Here is a 16,531-nt window from a genome sequence, read left to right on the forward strand (position 1 = left end):
ATATGTTAAGGTCATTCTCAGTAAGACTTAGAGGCTTCATCATGTTTCCTGATGCAAAAAAGCTTCAAAACATTCATATAATAGGATTTTATGCAAAATATACCAATCTCCCTTTAGAAACCATACTGCGTGACTTAAGACACACTGCATCTATAATACGGATTCACTTTCTGAGGAATAATTTTAAAATACGAAATAGGCATGAGCTATTGAAGACAGCGGCCTCTTTATAAACACGACTTACTTAAGATATGTGAGGAGCAGAGCAGATAAGTACATTGTTAACATCATTTCCACTTCCAACATTGTGTGAACAATGAGAAACAATATAATAATAATAATAATAATAATAAAAAAAGGTGTGCATGTCCACTACTTGGCCATGTGTACATGTAGGGGCGACAAATGTAAACAGTCCTCGTTTCCTGGCTCCTGCTGAGGTCATAAAGGCTGGGTCTAGCTGTAGCTGCGCAGCCTGTGGTGTCTCTTGCTGCTGGCGTGATGGTAAACGTGTGGCTACAGAGCGAGCGTCACGCTTTCTTCGTATCTTCGTATGCACTTCCATAAAACAACCCCCCCCCCGCTTAAAAACAAACAAACAAGCATACACACAGAGGCCATATGCTGGAATAATATGAAAGTTAAGGAATGAGTTACTTAACAAATATTGCTCATAATGTTGTTGAACTTTAAACGAACATGTAACTTTGGTCCTAGTAGACCTGGAATGGACTAGTTGTGAGATCACCATACTCAAGCTGGTTGTCAGCCTGTAGGACTTCAACAACACTGCAGTGTCCTAATATTTCCAACACATACACATAGCCAGCCCGCCTGCCCTCAGACACAGACACACACACAGACACACACACAGACACAGGTATTATGAATATTCAAGCAATACAGATGGCTTGTTTCACAGACTCCTGCACAAATGGGTCACTCTGGGTCAATTTTACAGAATGTCTGTAACCGTGACGCACAAATTTAAAGTACAATGTAAGAAACTGGTACCCCCCCCCCCCCCAAGGATTTCTTTGTAACATTCTAGGTAATTTAAGGCACAATTCAACTGATATTTACTTATTGCTGTGGCGTTTAAGCACACCTCCTGGGTGAGCGAACGACACCTGGCGTTTCTTTCGCAGCATTCTGCTTCATTTGAAACTCATTCGCTGTGACAGTTCTGACTTCCTGGCAGCTTATGACAGTAATGTGTCATACACTAACTACAAACTTAAAACATTTGGAAACATTACAGACAGACACCAAAAATGTGACCAAGAAGGACAGTGGTTTCACTAGAGTCTGTGGTCAGAAGTTCTGGAGGGGCTTGGGACAGTCCCAGCAGGTTGGAGAGAGCAGACCGGTAGCAGCGTGGGGGCGGGCCTCTGGTGAGGGCAGAGTGCGCGCCCGCGGCCCGACCCCGCCTCACGGTTCCTCCACCTCCTCCTCCTCCGAGCTCATGTAGCCCTGCTTCTTGCGCACGTTCCAGTGCAGACACTGAGCCAGGCTCTCGAACCAGTCGTTCACCGGGTCGCGGAAGCAGATGGAAGGGACAGGGAAGCAGGAGGTGGTGATGGTGATGCTGGGGGCAGGAGAGGACCGTGAGGCCAAAACAAGGGCACTTCAGGGCAATACAAACACCCTTCTGAAGCTTCATGGCTGTTTGCCCAGAGATTTACTGTACGGGATTTTCAGGTTTGTGGAATGCATATGAATTTCACAGTAAGCACGTTTACTCATAGGAATCTGTAGCAGATTCTGGCCTACATGGATAATGGATTGTCTTACTCCCCTAAACTCCTGCTGATAAACTTGACTTTCCAGCACATCTCCCATTCCTGAGTGCCTCAGTAAAAAAGGTTTTAATCTTCTGTGACACATACGTTACGGGCGACTGGAGCCCTTGAAAAGCGTCTGTTTCCTTAGCATATGACCTACGGGTCCTCGGGTTGCAGGTGTGAGCAGTGGACGTGAGGGCTTACCTGTCCCCTTGGCCGATCTCCTGGCGCTTCCTCCCGTCGAAGGAAACCCAGGCGTTGTTCCTGGCCTCCCGTGACAGCATAACCTAAAGGCAGAAGCCGGGCATCATGTCATTAACCGTTTGCCATGACCTCCGCCGCAGTTCGTTACCCCCGACTGCCAGTGTGGCTGATAATGAAGGTGCCATCTTGCTGCTGATGGCATTTAGCCATTTTTGGAAGTGCTTTACAGAAGGCAGATGGTGCTTTGAGCACGGATCTAACAGGAAGGCTCGCCGGTCTCATGTCGTACCAGCGATGCCAAGTGCGGTCAGGTCATGCTTATCCATCGCATGGTGCACCATTGCTTTCGCAGCATGCATAGCAAAATTATGCGATGGATGAGCTCATGCCAGGTTTGAGGAACAACTGTTAATTGATATCACATGGAGGGCAACATTTGATTGGCTGATAACACCTGATGCAGGGAGCTGTGTTAATCAGCAGTGTCCTGCCTTGTTTTGTTCGAGTTTTGTTAGTTTGTGTTCATCTCCAACACCTGCCATCCAAAAGCAGCGTTTGCAGGGTTAATGCTTTTGGATGACGCGTGCTTTAAACGAGGCAAAATCAGGCACAAAGATCGCAACAGCCACACTGCGGGGGTTGCAGGACTCTTGTGGGAGTACCTTGAGCTCGACACCGGCAGGTACAACGATGGGTCGGAAGGAGAGCGAGTGGGGGCAGATGGGCGTGATCATGATGGCAGGGACATTGGGGTGGATCATGGAGGCGCCTGCCGCCACAGCGTACGCAGTACTGCCCGTAGGAGTGGACACTATAACTCCTGAATGGGGAGAGGGAGAGGGAGAGAGAGAAGGGCTGGCTGAGTGGAACTGAGAAAGAAGCATAGTATCAAATATTCAGTTGTTTACACTTTATAGTAAGAGGAACTCTAGAACTTAAGGGCACATTAATTAAAAGACACGGGGTCGAGTTGCAGACTCACCATCGCCTTGTACGGTGGTGATCAGGTGACCATCCAGGAAGAGGTCAACGTTAGAGAGGTAGGAAGAAGGGCCTCGGTCCACCACCACCTCATTCAGCACCTGTTTCCAGATTGCCAGTGAATGAACACGTTCATCCCACAAGACCAAAAACTCAGACACGCGTCTCACGCGGCAGTCTCACTTGGTATTGCATAGCTCTGCGGGCAGGCTCGGCGTCGCCGTTGCTGAGGATCAGCTTTCTGTCTTTGGCCCGCCCTTTTTCTCGCCTCTCCTTCACCACTCGCACGCTGAGCCGGCTGCGCAGGACGATGGCCGCGTTGCCTGGGTGAGCGGGCAGGTAAAGGGGTGTGGTCAGGGGGCGGGGTCACAGCGTGGGCTCAACACGAGACCAAACGCGCCACAGTAGGGAAAGCGGAGGCCTGCGATCCGGACTAAACGGGGCCAGTGTGACTGATATAACAGACGGTTCAATGTAATAGTGTAGTAGTGCAGTGGCACACTTCAGAGTAGTAGTGACAAGGTAGTGTCAGCTACTTAGGAAGGCCGGGCTCGGTTTCATGGATACAGGCCGAGGCTTTTCTTGAGCTGTGAAAGAGTATCCGTGGAGAAGATCTTCGCCAATGGCTCGTGTTACTCCAGGACTACGCTCAACCCAATCTGAGGTTCTTCGTAGCAAAGTGTTTTGGCTGAGAATTGCATCACAGTGTGCCGAACTACTGGAAAGGCCTTGTCGCTCACCTTCTATAACCTGCGTGACCTGAGTCTGGTAGGTATCAAAGTTGAAAGGTGTCAGGAAGCCCAGAGATCCCAAATGGAAGGCCATAACAGGAGGGACACTCTCCTGGAACACACACAGGCACACCCAGGCACAATGTTAGCCTATATGTAGGGGAACCCACACAAGCAATTTTTTTTCTTCTTCTTATTGACAAATGACTCAAATCACAGCTTTTCTCCACTAATCTAACAAAGCCAAATTCTCACACATGTTCACAAGCCCACATCTGAATAGGGCAGGCTGCCTCAGGCTTTCTTGGTGGCATTAGGCAAGGCAAGGGAAAACAAGTCCTCCCAAAAACATTCCACCCAAAGATGTATTAAACATGTATTAAGCAATAATATGTTTTTCAGTTCCACTTTTACAGTGGAACCTAAAGCTTAGTGCGTCTGGAAAGCATTTTTTTTAGGTCTTGGCTGTAAAGGTTCTCGCTGCACACAGTAAGCCAGACGACACACTTCAAGCTGCCCGGCCCATGAAGGGAAACCACACTATCACAGGCTTCGTTCATTTTTAAGCAGCCAATTAGCATCATCTCACTACAGTCAAAGTCAAAATACAGGAAAAGTTGCTCATTTTCAGATGTATTCACAAGGTTGGAGTGAACAGCTGTTAATGACTCCGGTCTCGTCACCCGAGACATTTTTGCTTCCTGGAATATTATGTCACCTTAAATTACTGTTCTGCAAACAGCTGTTTTGTTAGTGGCTGAGCACACTAACTTAATTCTGTGGGCCAAGTTTTCAATTGTATATGTATGTACAGTTATCATTATTATAATTTCACCCCATTAGTAACCCATTATCAGATATGGTCAGAGGGGAAGGTTACATAATCGTCTGTAGAAGGGCTACGCAGAATGCTTTGCACAGCGGCAATTGGGAATTTTTCATTTTCAGTCTAAGCCGACTTCAGATTTTATTTTGTCATCACTGAGTGTGCTATTATTACGCAGGGATAGAGCGTGATGTCCTGTGCTGCCCACTCAATCATAAGCATCATAATGTCCAATGAGCTTTAGAAACCCGGAGTCACTCTACCATCCAAACTGGGTACCGCATTCACCCAGTGTAGATGCTGGAAGATATTTATCCTGCCCACTGGTGATAACAGACTCTTTTTTGTAGCATCTGTATGAGGGCACCAAATGATTTATTACTGCCAAAAATAAATACTATATATATATATATATATATATATATATATATATATATATATATATATATATATATATATATATATTGGTCTGAGTGCTTTGTTCAAGTCACGCTGCATGGAGTGTCCAAAGGTTAGATTGGGCAATCCTTCCGCTAAACACTAATCAATGCCAGCTTGTTCTCTGCTGCCATGATGACAAACTTTGACATTTAAAAAGAAAAACTTACTTGAAAGAGTGACGAAGCGTATAGCAAAGTTCCGTCTCCTCCCAAACAAATAATGAAGTCCACGCGATTGGAGATGTCATCAAAGTCTGTGGAATATACAATCCTGCCATCAAATATCTGCTACCAGAACACGCACGCTCTAGAAAGACTCAAACACGAGGGGTCAGCAAGCGGACACGCTAATGGGCGGTACCTTCTCTGAAAGTGCAAAACTTCTTTTTGACGGCCACGAAGCTGTCGTCGTTGGCGATGGCTGGGTCCTCCAGGACTTTCCTCTCCACGTAAACAAGCATCTGTTTCTGCTGAGGTCCAATCAGACAAGAGCAGTTGTAGATGTCAGCTCAGCCCATTTCGGAGGGCAGATACTACCGAAAATAAACAAATGACTCCTGAATGGAATGCTTGGTTTTTGGAAGGGCCGGGTGTCGACGCTAATCTTCAAGTTCCATTTGATTGTTGATTCAGAAGATCCTTATTGAACTACATATTGATTCTATTTTCATTCAACTTGGGAACCAAATGATAACTACCATGCTAATATTTCTTATAATGGAGATTTTCTGAAAATTTATGCAGCACATAGAACACTAACTTATAATATGGTGGACTAAAAGTTAAACATGACGTAGGAAGCTGAATCATTATATTTATCTACTTATTATTAACAAACAAAAACAACACAACAATGTATAGACACAGATCTATGAATTTTTGTAGTCAATGAGATCTATGGGATTTTAATAATATTTGAACATCTCTTTAGCATTAGCACAAAATCCCTCGGTGATGGGCGCCATCCACTGGTGCCAATGAAGAGTGAATCTTGGCAAACAGCTTCCTGCATCACACAACATGGGCCAAGTGGGCGATCATGTGGGAATTAACGGTTCCCTGGGAAGAGCGCACGGGTGAAACCAACAGGCGAAGGTGCATCAGGCACGAGGAGCTCGGAATAAGGGGGCAGAGTTGCAACTAAAACTCAAACTGGGACCTGGCTGGGTCACCTGGGAGAGGGGCTCTGATGTTAAAAGACTTGAAGCCCCTGAAGACATCCCTAAAGACCCCAGGAACATCACTGAAGGTGTGTGCCAGCTCATTGAAAGGATACATCTTGCACAACCCATCGACCAAACAACTATTACGATTAATGAGAAAGTTAGTGTCTTTACCCAGCCCAAGTTTTCCAGTACCGTTTGAACCATAATGTGGCCTTATGATTTAAATACAATTTCAGAACTACAAATGGCTTTGCACTCAATCATTATTCTGACCTCTGTGAGGAAGATGCAAAGCTCTTTAAAAGGCTGCAGCAGACTGACATCTTGGATCTTTTTAATGACAAGGACACTTTTGGGTGGCTTGTTCCACGTCAACCTCTGGCTTGCAGGGTCCTGAATGTGCCTGAAAACAACACACACACACACAGACACACACAGACACACACAGACACACCTCTGTATCTTGTTTTTGAACCCAATAGCTCATAACCACATCATATAGTATACCATATAGAATATACATCATATAGTCTCTACCATATAGTTTCTACCTCAAAAGTGAACCACATTTGTGTGTGTGCGCACAACCATTTCACAGCAATCAGGTGGAACGCACAAGCTCTGACTGCATGAAAATGCTCCAAGTATGAAGACAGTATGTGGTGCAATTTAAAAGTTGCAAAAATCGCTGTTGGCAGGAGAATATGAAATGTTACTTTTATTTTTACGACTGCTTTTTATTTTAGCAAAACAGTCACTCTGTTACACTGGCTGCACTTTTTTTGTATTTTCAAATATGTTAAAAAATGTCTAGAGTTAACTGCACACACACACACACACGCACACACACACACGCGCACACACGCACGCGCACACACGCACGCGCACACACGCACGCGCACACACGCACGCGCACACACGCACGCGCACACACGCACGCGCACACACGCACACGCACACACACACAAGGAAAAAAAATCTGCAAAGTGGTGAACCTGTGAAACGTGTTTCTCTGAGAATTTGGGACCCAATTTTTCATAGATGCCCGACTTCCAGATCAGAACTGGAACCTCAACTAAACCCATGTTGATCACGTCTATCCTTTTAAACATTCTAACTTAGGACACAAGCAGGCCCGCAGACACACGCACAAGGACAGAAAACCTTGATCACTACATAACCCTAACGGGTGCGTCCTCTCCCGGCTTCACACAGCGTGCGTCCACGAGACTGAGCGGCCCGCATTTCTGACTCGGCTATAGGAATGTCGACGGACATGTGTTCAGCTCCGGTGGAACGCCGTTGTCCCGGTCCCGACACAGATAAAGCAAAAATATTCAAAAATATTTGAAAAATATTGTTATACGTTTGCCACCCCCTCTGTAACCTGTGAAACTGGATGCTTTCAGCCAGGTTACATCTGGCCACCTGAAAGGACACTTCTGAACTGGCTCTCTTACACCTTGGCGTAATACGAAGCGATTCATTAACTCGTCGCATGTGGTAGGCATTCAGCCGTTCAGTGAAAGGAGAGGAACGTCTCTCGAAAAAAAAAGCCAGAGTCTCCCATTTTCTCACCCCTTCCACGTGCGCTTGTTGCTGCTGGCGGGTGCTTGCGGTTGCTCAGCCCAGGTGAATTTCATGGTTGCCTGCATACGAGGAACCGGCTGGTGGAAAGACGAGCTGAGAGGCAGGTGTCGGTAGCTGCCAGAGAGCTCTCCCGCCTGTGATCTGCTGCTCCACAAAGCTACTGTCTCACCCCGATGCGTGACAGTGACAAAAAATCTCCTGTCATCTTTCTGAGTCCCTCCTCCGTATAAGTCAGGGGACCTTCAGCGCCTTGGTTCAGTTACATAATGATGACATTGTTCACCTTCTGCTTTCACAGAGATGCCTTCAGCATCTCATTTCCCTCTCTGCCCTTCCTTCTCCAATAATTCCGCAGGACAGGTTTAAGACCCGCTTCTTTGTTAGTGACTGCTGCCGGGTTTGAATCTCTCTGTCTGGCTGTGTTGCCCGAGTAAACCACACACATAAATCTTTAAAACAAATCTCCGCCAAGCACGCCACTATGGTCCCACCCCCTGCAACAAAAGCACCTGGTGATTGGCTGGAATCATTATAAAAATAAAATTTCCATACCCAGCTGGTTAATCTCCCTCTGTTTATTAAACCATCGCACTATAGCTGCGTTGTATAAACAGTATACCAACTGAAACTCCCTTCTTAAGTGAGGATATAGCACTGATCTTATATATATATTAAAAACTTTCCTGAACTGTGGGAGCTCGAACACTGGAGAAGGGAGGAGAGGTGATAGACAGTTCAGAGTCCAGAAGTGACAGATTAACCACAACCACAAGTGTATCTCTGGTACACTCAGACATTGACCTTAATGCTGACCTGAATAAAATCACTTTGAAAAAAGAAAACACACAAAGAGTGTACTGAATCTCAAAAGAACACCCTCTTTTTATATTGGTAGGTGGTCTCCTGTGTTTTGGGTGTGAAAGCGCCCTTTTGTTCCCCATTCTCAGTGAAAGTAACCTCCCAACTATTTTAATTATCATGCCAAAGGGGGTGGGAGAGCATGTTCATGATAATACCGGGCCACACACTTTACAGAACACATTGATACGACCTGAAGTTTTGTGTAAAGCATAAAGCTTGAGTATCACTTTACTTTTTCGCTACATCATCCACATCTAGACTGTAGCTGTAAAAACAATCTGTAAATCTCAAATAAGCACAAAAGTGCGGTCTGCCGAGGTTATATTCGCATGGGTTTTACTTTTGCTTTTCAAACACAACGAGTTACTGTGGTTAAGGTACTTGACTTGTAATCGGAAGGTTGCTGGTTCAAGTCCCACCACTGCCAAGTTGCCACTGTTGGGCCCCTGAGCAAGACCCTTAACCCTCAATTGCTCAAGTTGTACTCAGTCATAATTGTAATTCGCTTTGCATAGCTAAATAGTCAGCTAAATGCCATAAATGTAAATGTACTTGTAAAGTTTCAAAACACTGCTTATACAACTTATAGTCAAATACAGTAATTCTAAGGAACTGATCAAGATTCCAGATGGAACTGTTATGAAGTAATGTCCATTTAGAACAGGCTGTCACCCCACTCTGCTGCCCACAGGCTCATATACTGACATCAGAAAGATAATTGCAAATAGCCTTAGGTTGGACAACTCCTACTGCATTTATCAGTGTCAGTGTCAGTAAACAGGAGGAAAATCCATAACCTCATCTGTGAACAGCCAATGGGACACTCGGGCATCTTTGAATTTCAGGAAAGATGATCAAGAATTCAGTGAACACCCAAGCTTATCAAAAGTAGGTCATAACATTCGTTCAATAGAAAAACACAGGCTATGTTGTCTTGAATAGAAGCAAAAGTGTCTATTAATCCAAGCCGATATGAATCAATGTCTTATTGACAAACCACCTGACGTGACGTGTGGGAAAACTGTAGTTGTGCTGAACGCCGCTGACGCAACCATTGTTAAGCAAACTAAACTCAGATGCGGGCCGCAGCGGTAACAAGATCGACGAGACCTTAATCCATGATGAAGCACGTTGATTCCACAATGTGGTTTATTTTGTCTACATACTGGCCCTCAAATGGGCTTCCATTGAATGATCAATTCGTTAGTGCAGCCCGAATAGGACCCCATTCACACCAGCTTCCTGTTACATGATGGTGCTTTCAGAGATGGTTCTTTGTAGAGCGAAGCTTGTGCAATGTCCTTTTATAACGTAGCGCTAACCCAGAATTCCTGAACAGGCAGGAGATCATTTCTAGCCATCTCTGTTCCTCGACCTCTTTTAAATCATGAGACACCGTTTGGACAGTGTTATTCACTAAGGCATGTAAAACCAAGTCAACAGGTAAAGGCTCTGAATACTGAGCTTCTGACAAACAAAAAAACAACAAGCTGGCTTCTTTCACATAAGGAAGTGGCCAAGCAGGCATACTGTCTAAATAAAACACATACAGTATAATGACTGACAGACATGTTAGCATTGCCCAACTTGGGCTCTCCCCAGTTTTATCAACTTCCTTTTCTTTCATTTCCTTCTGAGTATTCATTTTCCTCACCTGCTTTGCTCACCCCAAGCGCCTCACTTGACTGGGTTTTTCTTGTTTGTTTTTTTTAAACAAACTGGTTAGGCTTTGCCAGAAGGAAAGAAAAAATGGGGGAAACCATCTTAACTATGATCATCCCGATAACTACCGAAGTTGGAGGGTGCATAATTAATCACAGAACCCTTTTGATCTATGGTAAAAAAAAAAAAAAAAATTTTAAACCTGAAGGACCGTTAAGAAAAAATGGATTTCCCCTGTCATCATTTCTCCAGTGGTGTAGCCCTGCTGGTACATCAGCTACTACCAAGATGTCTCCTGCAAGGTGAACATACAACCGCTCACGCCCAGCCCTTACATCTTAGAGTAGCTGTACGTGTCTTTGTTCAGGAACGTGATTGTCTTTACACCTGCAAAGCACCTGCTGGCCCAGACACACACTTAGATCATGTTTATTACTACATAAAGGGTTGACTGCACTTGCTCTATTGTTTGTGGTCCAGCCTGGAACAGGGTATGGGGTATGCCTAACATGATTTATGAAGGAATACGTCATTTCCCGACTCATTTAATACAATAACTTAACATAATACACTCTCTAAAACACGTTTCATGGTACTTCAGATGTTAAAACGTGTGGCTTGTTTTCAAATGCTACAACCAAACTGCGATGAAGCACATTTTTCCACTGTAGACAAAGACCGCCCAGATCAGTTGTACTTTCATGCACCAACCTACAATCAGAAGGGCACATGAAAATGGAACCGGGTGGAGCTTTGTGGTGTGCCTTCTGTACTTAAATAATCTGCATTTAAATGTTCCACACTTTAGATGGATTAGAGCTCTTCAGACAGCAGAGGGTATGGGAGGACCCTACAACTGAATGGGACTTACATTACTGCTTTAGGGTTCTTCAGCATACAGGCTTTTGGGCCAAATGTGGTCACCGGGCTTGGCCCATGCAGTGACTGAGTCCGCCTAAAAAGACAGAGGGAAAAGATAAAGGCAGGTTAATGTTACAGCTCCAGAAAGTGTCTTACCACAAAACTAGGAGTGCTTTTAAGGTGGTAATTGCTTAACATTATATGAGAATCAAGCAATTTTAGAAATGTTAGTGTCCCATACTGGAAGTAGACTGCAAAAATGAATTATAATGTGCATCATCCATGCGTACTTTATATATAAATATAAATAATACACACACAATATATAAAGATTTTAGGTGAGCAACTGCAGTGTACTGTAGTAACAATTGTAGATATATTCAGAATTGTAGTAAAGTACACAGAGTTTCCAGAGAAACAGAAAGTTTTGGAAAGAGGTCCTTCATCAACTGTGCAAGCAAAGTGCAGGATGAAGGACTTCTGTCCAAAACATTCTGTTTCTTTGGAAACTGTACTTTACTACAATTTTGAATATCTACATCTATATATTCACTCACACACACACAAACCCAACTGGGATGCCTGCTTTAAACCGACAGAACATTATTCTTTCTCTGTCCAATTGCAAAAAAGCTTAATTTATTCAGGAACAGGTTTTCAAGAGAGCTAAATCCATCAACAACTTCAATCAATAAGGACATTGTGGACTACCCAAAAGCACAAAGCAGAGGTCATGAACCCACTCAATGACCTTACATTATAACCCACCTATATCTGTCACCACCTTCCCCCATTTAGGTGAGAAAGATGACCCTTCATTTAGCAGGAGCATGAAAAACATCAAAGCAAAAGGCTTGCTAAACTAATACAAAATTCACAATTGGAACATATCTGCATAGGCTGTTTGTGCGTGCAGACATAAGACAAGGAAGGTTATTATAAACGCCACCTGACAAAATAGGGCTCGATACAAGTGGCCTGATTTGCACTGCAATCAGCGTATGTCGCTTTTAGCCCATGAAACATGTGAGAGGGTAAACCCGATCAAACGGGCCTTTCTCTCGTCCAGCGCTGAGGATGCGTCTCGCACCCGTGGTTACCCGGCACTGGGACAATAGGACACCTGTGGCACATGAAAAGCTCACTTTCCGTCACAGGCGTGGTCAAAGGCTGCACGATCTGCTGTAGACAGGCCGGACAGACAGAGCACAGCGAGCTGGTCACGTCGGCCAAATCAAAGCGGATCGCTGCAGTTCCGAATTCGAAGCAGGCCGGCTCTGTAACCCTACAGTTCGAATGCTAATTTATGTACGGTGATGTAAATGCTTCTGGATGTGTCAGAAGCATGTCCGAGTTTACGATGCAGGGGCCAATTCCTTAGACTCTCAAAATGTTGACTGTGCTCATAAAAGGCCAAGTAGGTTGTATGAGGCCCCCTTGTGAGATGGATTAAAGCATGCATTTTTTGCAGGTTTCCTTGTGTGCTAGCTTCAGCATTCGGTGCACTGGCATTCAGCCAGAATCTGCATACATACAGTATTTGAGATCTACCACAGCAAGAATGCCGCTTTCTCAGTAATTAAAGAAATACTGTTAGGGCTGGTCCAAAATCCATTAAGCGCAGCACTTTAAGAAATACTCTAATACTACTAGTACTGCTACAAATACTACACACATAAGGACCTGAGAGAAATGTAAGCAGATAGCTAAAAACTAACAGGCATCCACCATTTCACTGCGAGTTATACTGTGTATGTGATGAATAAACCAAACTTGAAACTTGAAACAAGCAAACCTGCAATAAAAGAAATAAAACACCATTTTCCAAAATACGGTGACGTCATGGTGTGGTGTGTGACTTCAGAAATATGGGCTGCTGTGGCAGGTATGCTAACGTGAGTAAGCAGGCCAAGGCAAAGCCATCTGCAACATCTGGGCCAAACTTAAGCATGTTTAATACGTTTCCCTGCTAATGCTGCTGATTATGTGGCATGGGGAGAAAAAAAAATTGGAGCTGGAAACTAACGAATAAAATATAGTGAAATTCTGCAGAAGGGGTGTGTTATGGTCTGGGGGGGGGGAACAGATGTGCTACATGTGACATCACTTGTTTTTAGGGGGGAAATTAAATTATAAAAGTTTAAATTAAATTATAAAAGCTACTGTTTTTCTCCTTGAATGAAGACATGCCTGCCTTTCTTTGGAAACTACTCAAAGGTAAGTACGTTCCCTTTGTTATTACATTCTAGTTTACTTAAAACATATTTTGTTACCCTTAATTCCTGGCCAGACATAAGACACTTAGGTTGCACATCACAGCAATATGCTTATAAAAAAAAAACAAAAAACAAAAAAAAACCCACAAACATTTACACTTTGCATTATAACAGTTGTTCAACATTGTTTTGTTTCCTGCCAGTTTTCTTCTCCTCCTCCGGTCGACAGTTAAATGCAACATCAATTAGTAAAGGTTATTTAAATAAGCACGTGTCTGCTTGCTTATATATTTAAATGCTCACATTAAATTAAGTGTCTATGCATTTTTATATGCTCTAATGTACATATCAAATGCACATATACTGTGGAGGGCAGCTCCACCATATGGTGTTGATTAAAAATTGTGTGCTGATTATAAAATATTTTAAACTGTGCTTTGTAGTTTGCTCATTAAATTATATTAACATCCATAAAAGGTCTTAAATCACCTTTTATTTGTCTTTATAAGCACTACTGCATACAAGTATAACAATAGACTTGCGTACCAAAGTTTTTGTTGTATCAGCTGTTTTTCTGAAAGCAAACACTGCATTAGATTGTGCTGCCTCAAGTTATCAATGACACTGTCCATTGCAAGAGTACTAGAGAACATAAGTTTATTCTGTTTAACTGGGAGCTATTGTTTGCTATATGTTTTGCTTGTGAGACTACTAGTATTGTCAGTTACTACTATGGCATGCTTTCTTGACCTGAAGACAAATACCACAACAGTATTGCATATGCTCTGCAAAATGAAGAATAATTTACATACTCTGTGGTGCGTGATTTGGTAAAAGTGGAAGTGTGGCAAATGTAACAAAAGGTTCTGCAGGGAATAGGCAATATCTTAGGCAAGCTAAAACCTATAAGTGTTATCATACTGCATACTGAAACAGAATGGGCATCTGTCGGAGCTGCAGATACTACAAGATTCAAATTAGGTAAAATATATGCAATTAACATGGCAGGTAGAAACCTGCACATCAATGGCCATTTTCAGAAGCCTGATTCGGTACATTCCATTTGCTTTTCCATAACCTTTAAGAGCTCATGGAAAGGACTGTGCAACTAGAGTGCGAATACCTCCTCTTCTCCCACTGACACCAAACCCCCTCATCCAATAACCTGCAGGTCTGACTTTATCAACCAGCCTGTGTCTTTTGTATTAACATCCATCTGCTTTTTCCCTGGCTTGGCAAGTCGAGTTCTTATTGGCTGAAAAGATAAGGCACGGAGGACTGGGTTTAAGTTGACTACACGGCCAAATCTCACCTGAACTCCGCACAGCTGGGCACCGACGAAGTGGACATACTCCTGGCCTTGGGCTTGCTCCGGAAGGCCTTCCCGTCGCGGGCCGAGCAGCAGTGTGGCGGCGCCGGCGGCGGCTGCACGCACGTCTCCGACTTCGGCGGCCAGCCGGTCTCTCCGGAGCTCTCCATCTGAGGCGGCGGCGGCCACGAACGTGCATGAGATTATAAACCGGATCGTTATCCGCTTACAGAATCCACACCTCACGCATCACATGCGTTACAACATATGACTTAAGGTCTTGCGCATACTGTAATGTTTTTCACGGGACCGAAGCAAAACGGCAAAAACATCAAGGAGTGATGCGTCAAGGCACAACTTCAACACAACCACATTCTGATCCATTGATTGCCTGTTGTCCACACAGCTAGCCAGCCAGGCAAGTTTTTTGTGTGCATAGCTAAAATGTTCAAGCGCTAAACGTTTAGTTGACAATCTTGACAGACAAGTTAACAAGCATTTCATTAACTTAAAACCTTCGTCAGTACTTATATTTCGCACACAACCTATATGGTAGCGTAATTTGTGACAATAAAGCCCATTTCGTTAGTCTTAAGATGCCTCAATCGACTAACGCTAGGTCAGTCTAAGACGACTTAAAAGTGATAAAGCAGTTTGAATGAATAGAATCATTTTATATTCAATTATAAGCAATACTATAATAAAAACATATCTTGTTGAAACGAAATTTATTAACAACTTAAATATCCTGTCATCAAACTATCCAGCTAACGTTATACAACAGCGGGTGACCACTCACAAGTAGCTTACTGTCCTGACTAAACTGAAGACCCGGAACATAAATCTAAAGCGAGTAAGAGTTAATATTTACTATCTGATAACTACTGGAAGTGTATAAAGATACACGTTTTGCGTATCAGTAATCAATTATAGCTGTAGCTCGCCATCTAACGTAACTAATATACGAGCTAACCTAGCTAGTTAGTGTTTGATAACTAATTAGTTAGCTACCGTGCTAGTGAATGGTGGGCGCGAATCGACGTTAAATAGGTGAGATTCCTCTTGCTTGTATAAGCCAAAATGCGAAAGTCCGCACAGCAGTAACATCAACGGACTCCTCGGTTATCAGGACGACAGTTTTAGAGGCAAATGAAGAGAGCGAATAGTGATAAGAAGCCACGGAGCTCAGCTAGCCGACGTAACGTCACTAGCCAGCTAGTCCGGCTAAGCTATCTATCCATCCAGCCAATTCACCGAACAATAACAACTTCGTACAAAAAAACATTAAACGTAAATCCACGCAAAGCGAGAGAACTTGTCATCTTACACAGGGCGTACGGCCGTTACCCAATACATGAAATGGACAGTCACCCAGTGAACACTGTATCTTATTTGCGTTGACATTACAAAGCATTAACTTGTCTTATCCAACTAACCTAGGTCAGCCAGATTAAGATACTTACATTGGCGTGATCCTGCACGGTTATCTGATCCTCGCTACCTTCAAGAAAGCAGGGGTTCCCGGTACACCCGGGAACGAGAGACGACTTGTCTCCCCACAGGCTGTGACAGAGGCGGGCTCAGTCTCTCACGGCGCCTCTTCCTGCTTCCATGGCTGTTGCTATCGCAATAGCACGCCGACCGGTTCAGTGCAGGACTGCGAGCTGTCATCCGCAGTCCCTGGTGCTACTCCACTGCCCAGTATGCCCAGTCGGCCCTGCTGCGTGTTGCGTTCAGCGACCTCATCGATCGCACCGGTCAGTCGGTCGAAGCCGGATCGCCAGTTCGTGACCTTGCCTACTGGCAGTGTGACACCAGTGGAGTTCGAAGCAGGAATATGAGGGCCTTCAATACAGTCAGTCTTTAATAGTGGCTTTGTAACAACACGACTTACAAATCA

General features: G+C 44.0%; 1 protein-coding gene across 5 annotated transcripts; it reads right to left on the bottom strand.

Annotated features, from left to right (window-relative positions):
* Positions 1-590: 590 nt before the first annotated feature.
* nadka (NAD kinase a) lies at positions 591-16,394 on the bottom strand. Of its 5 annotated transcripts, none has more exons than XM_081703535.1 (12): positions 16,095-16,393; positions 14,635-14,801; positions 11,117-11,200; positions 6,406-6,535; positions 5,328-5,436; positions 5,135-5,220; positions 3,710-3,812; positions 3,153-3,292; positions 2,971-3,070; positions 2,651-2,808; positions 1,989-2,071; positions 591-834 (listed from the first exon to the last, which is right to left on the bottom strand). In XM_081703535.1, the coding sequence occupies exons 2-12, from the start codon at positions 14,799-14,801 to the stop codon at positions 714-716; spliced, it is 1,281 nt and encodes a 426-aa protein (XP_081559661.1). In that variant the 5' UTR covers positions 16,095-16,393; the 3' UTR covers positions 591-713. The 5 variants fall into 5 exon arrangements, with proteins under 5 accessions (XP_081559661.1, XP_081559660.1, XP_026870788.2 ...); XM_081703534.1 differs by having other exon boundaries at positions 591-1,588; positions 5,328-5,433; positions 16,095-16,391; XM_027014987.3 differs by having other exon boundaries at positions 591-1,588; positions 16,095-16,380.
* Positions 16,395-16,531: the final 137 nt, after the last annotated feature.

The sequence above is a fragment of the Electrophorus electricus genome, chromosome 20 (assembly GCF_041902795.1).
Source record: "Electrophorus electricus isolate QZ-2024a chromosome 20, ASM4190279v1, whole genome shotgun sequence".
Classification (NCBI taxonomy): domain Eukaryota; kingdom Metazoa; phylum Chordata; class Actinopteri; order Gymnotiformes; family Gymnotidae; genus Electrophorus; species Electrophorus electricus.

Excerpts from the sequence above, each read along its gene's own strand:
- nadka (XM_027014987.3), bottom strand. The coding sequence starts at position 14,801 with ATGGAGAGCTCCGGAGAGACCGGCTGGCCGCCGAAGTCGGAGACGTGC. Across the intron at positions 3,813-5,134 it reads ACGCTTCGTCACTCTTTCAA|GAGAGTGTCCCTCCTGTTAT; the intron begins GTAAGTTTTTCT and ends TGTGTGTTCCAG. Across the intron at positions 2,072-2,650 it reads CTGCCGGTGTCGAGCTCAAG|GTTATGCTGTCACGGGAGGC; the intron begins GTACTCCCACAA and ends TTCTGCCTTTAG.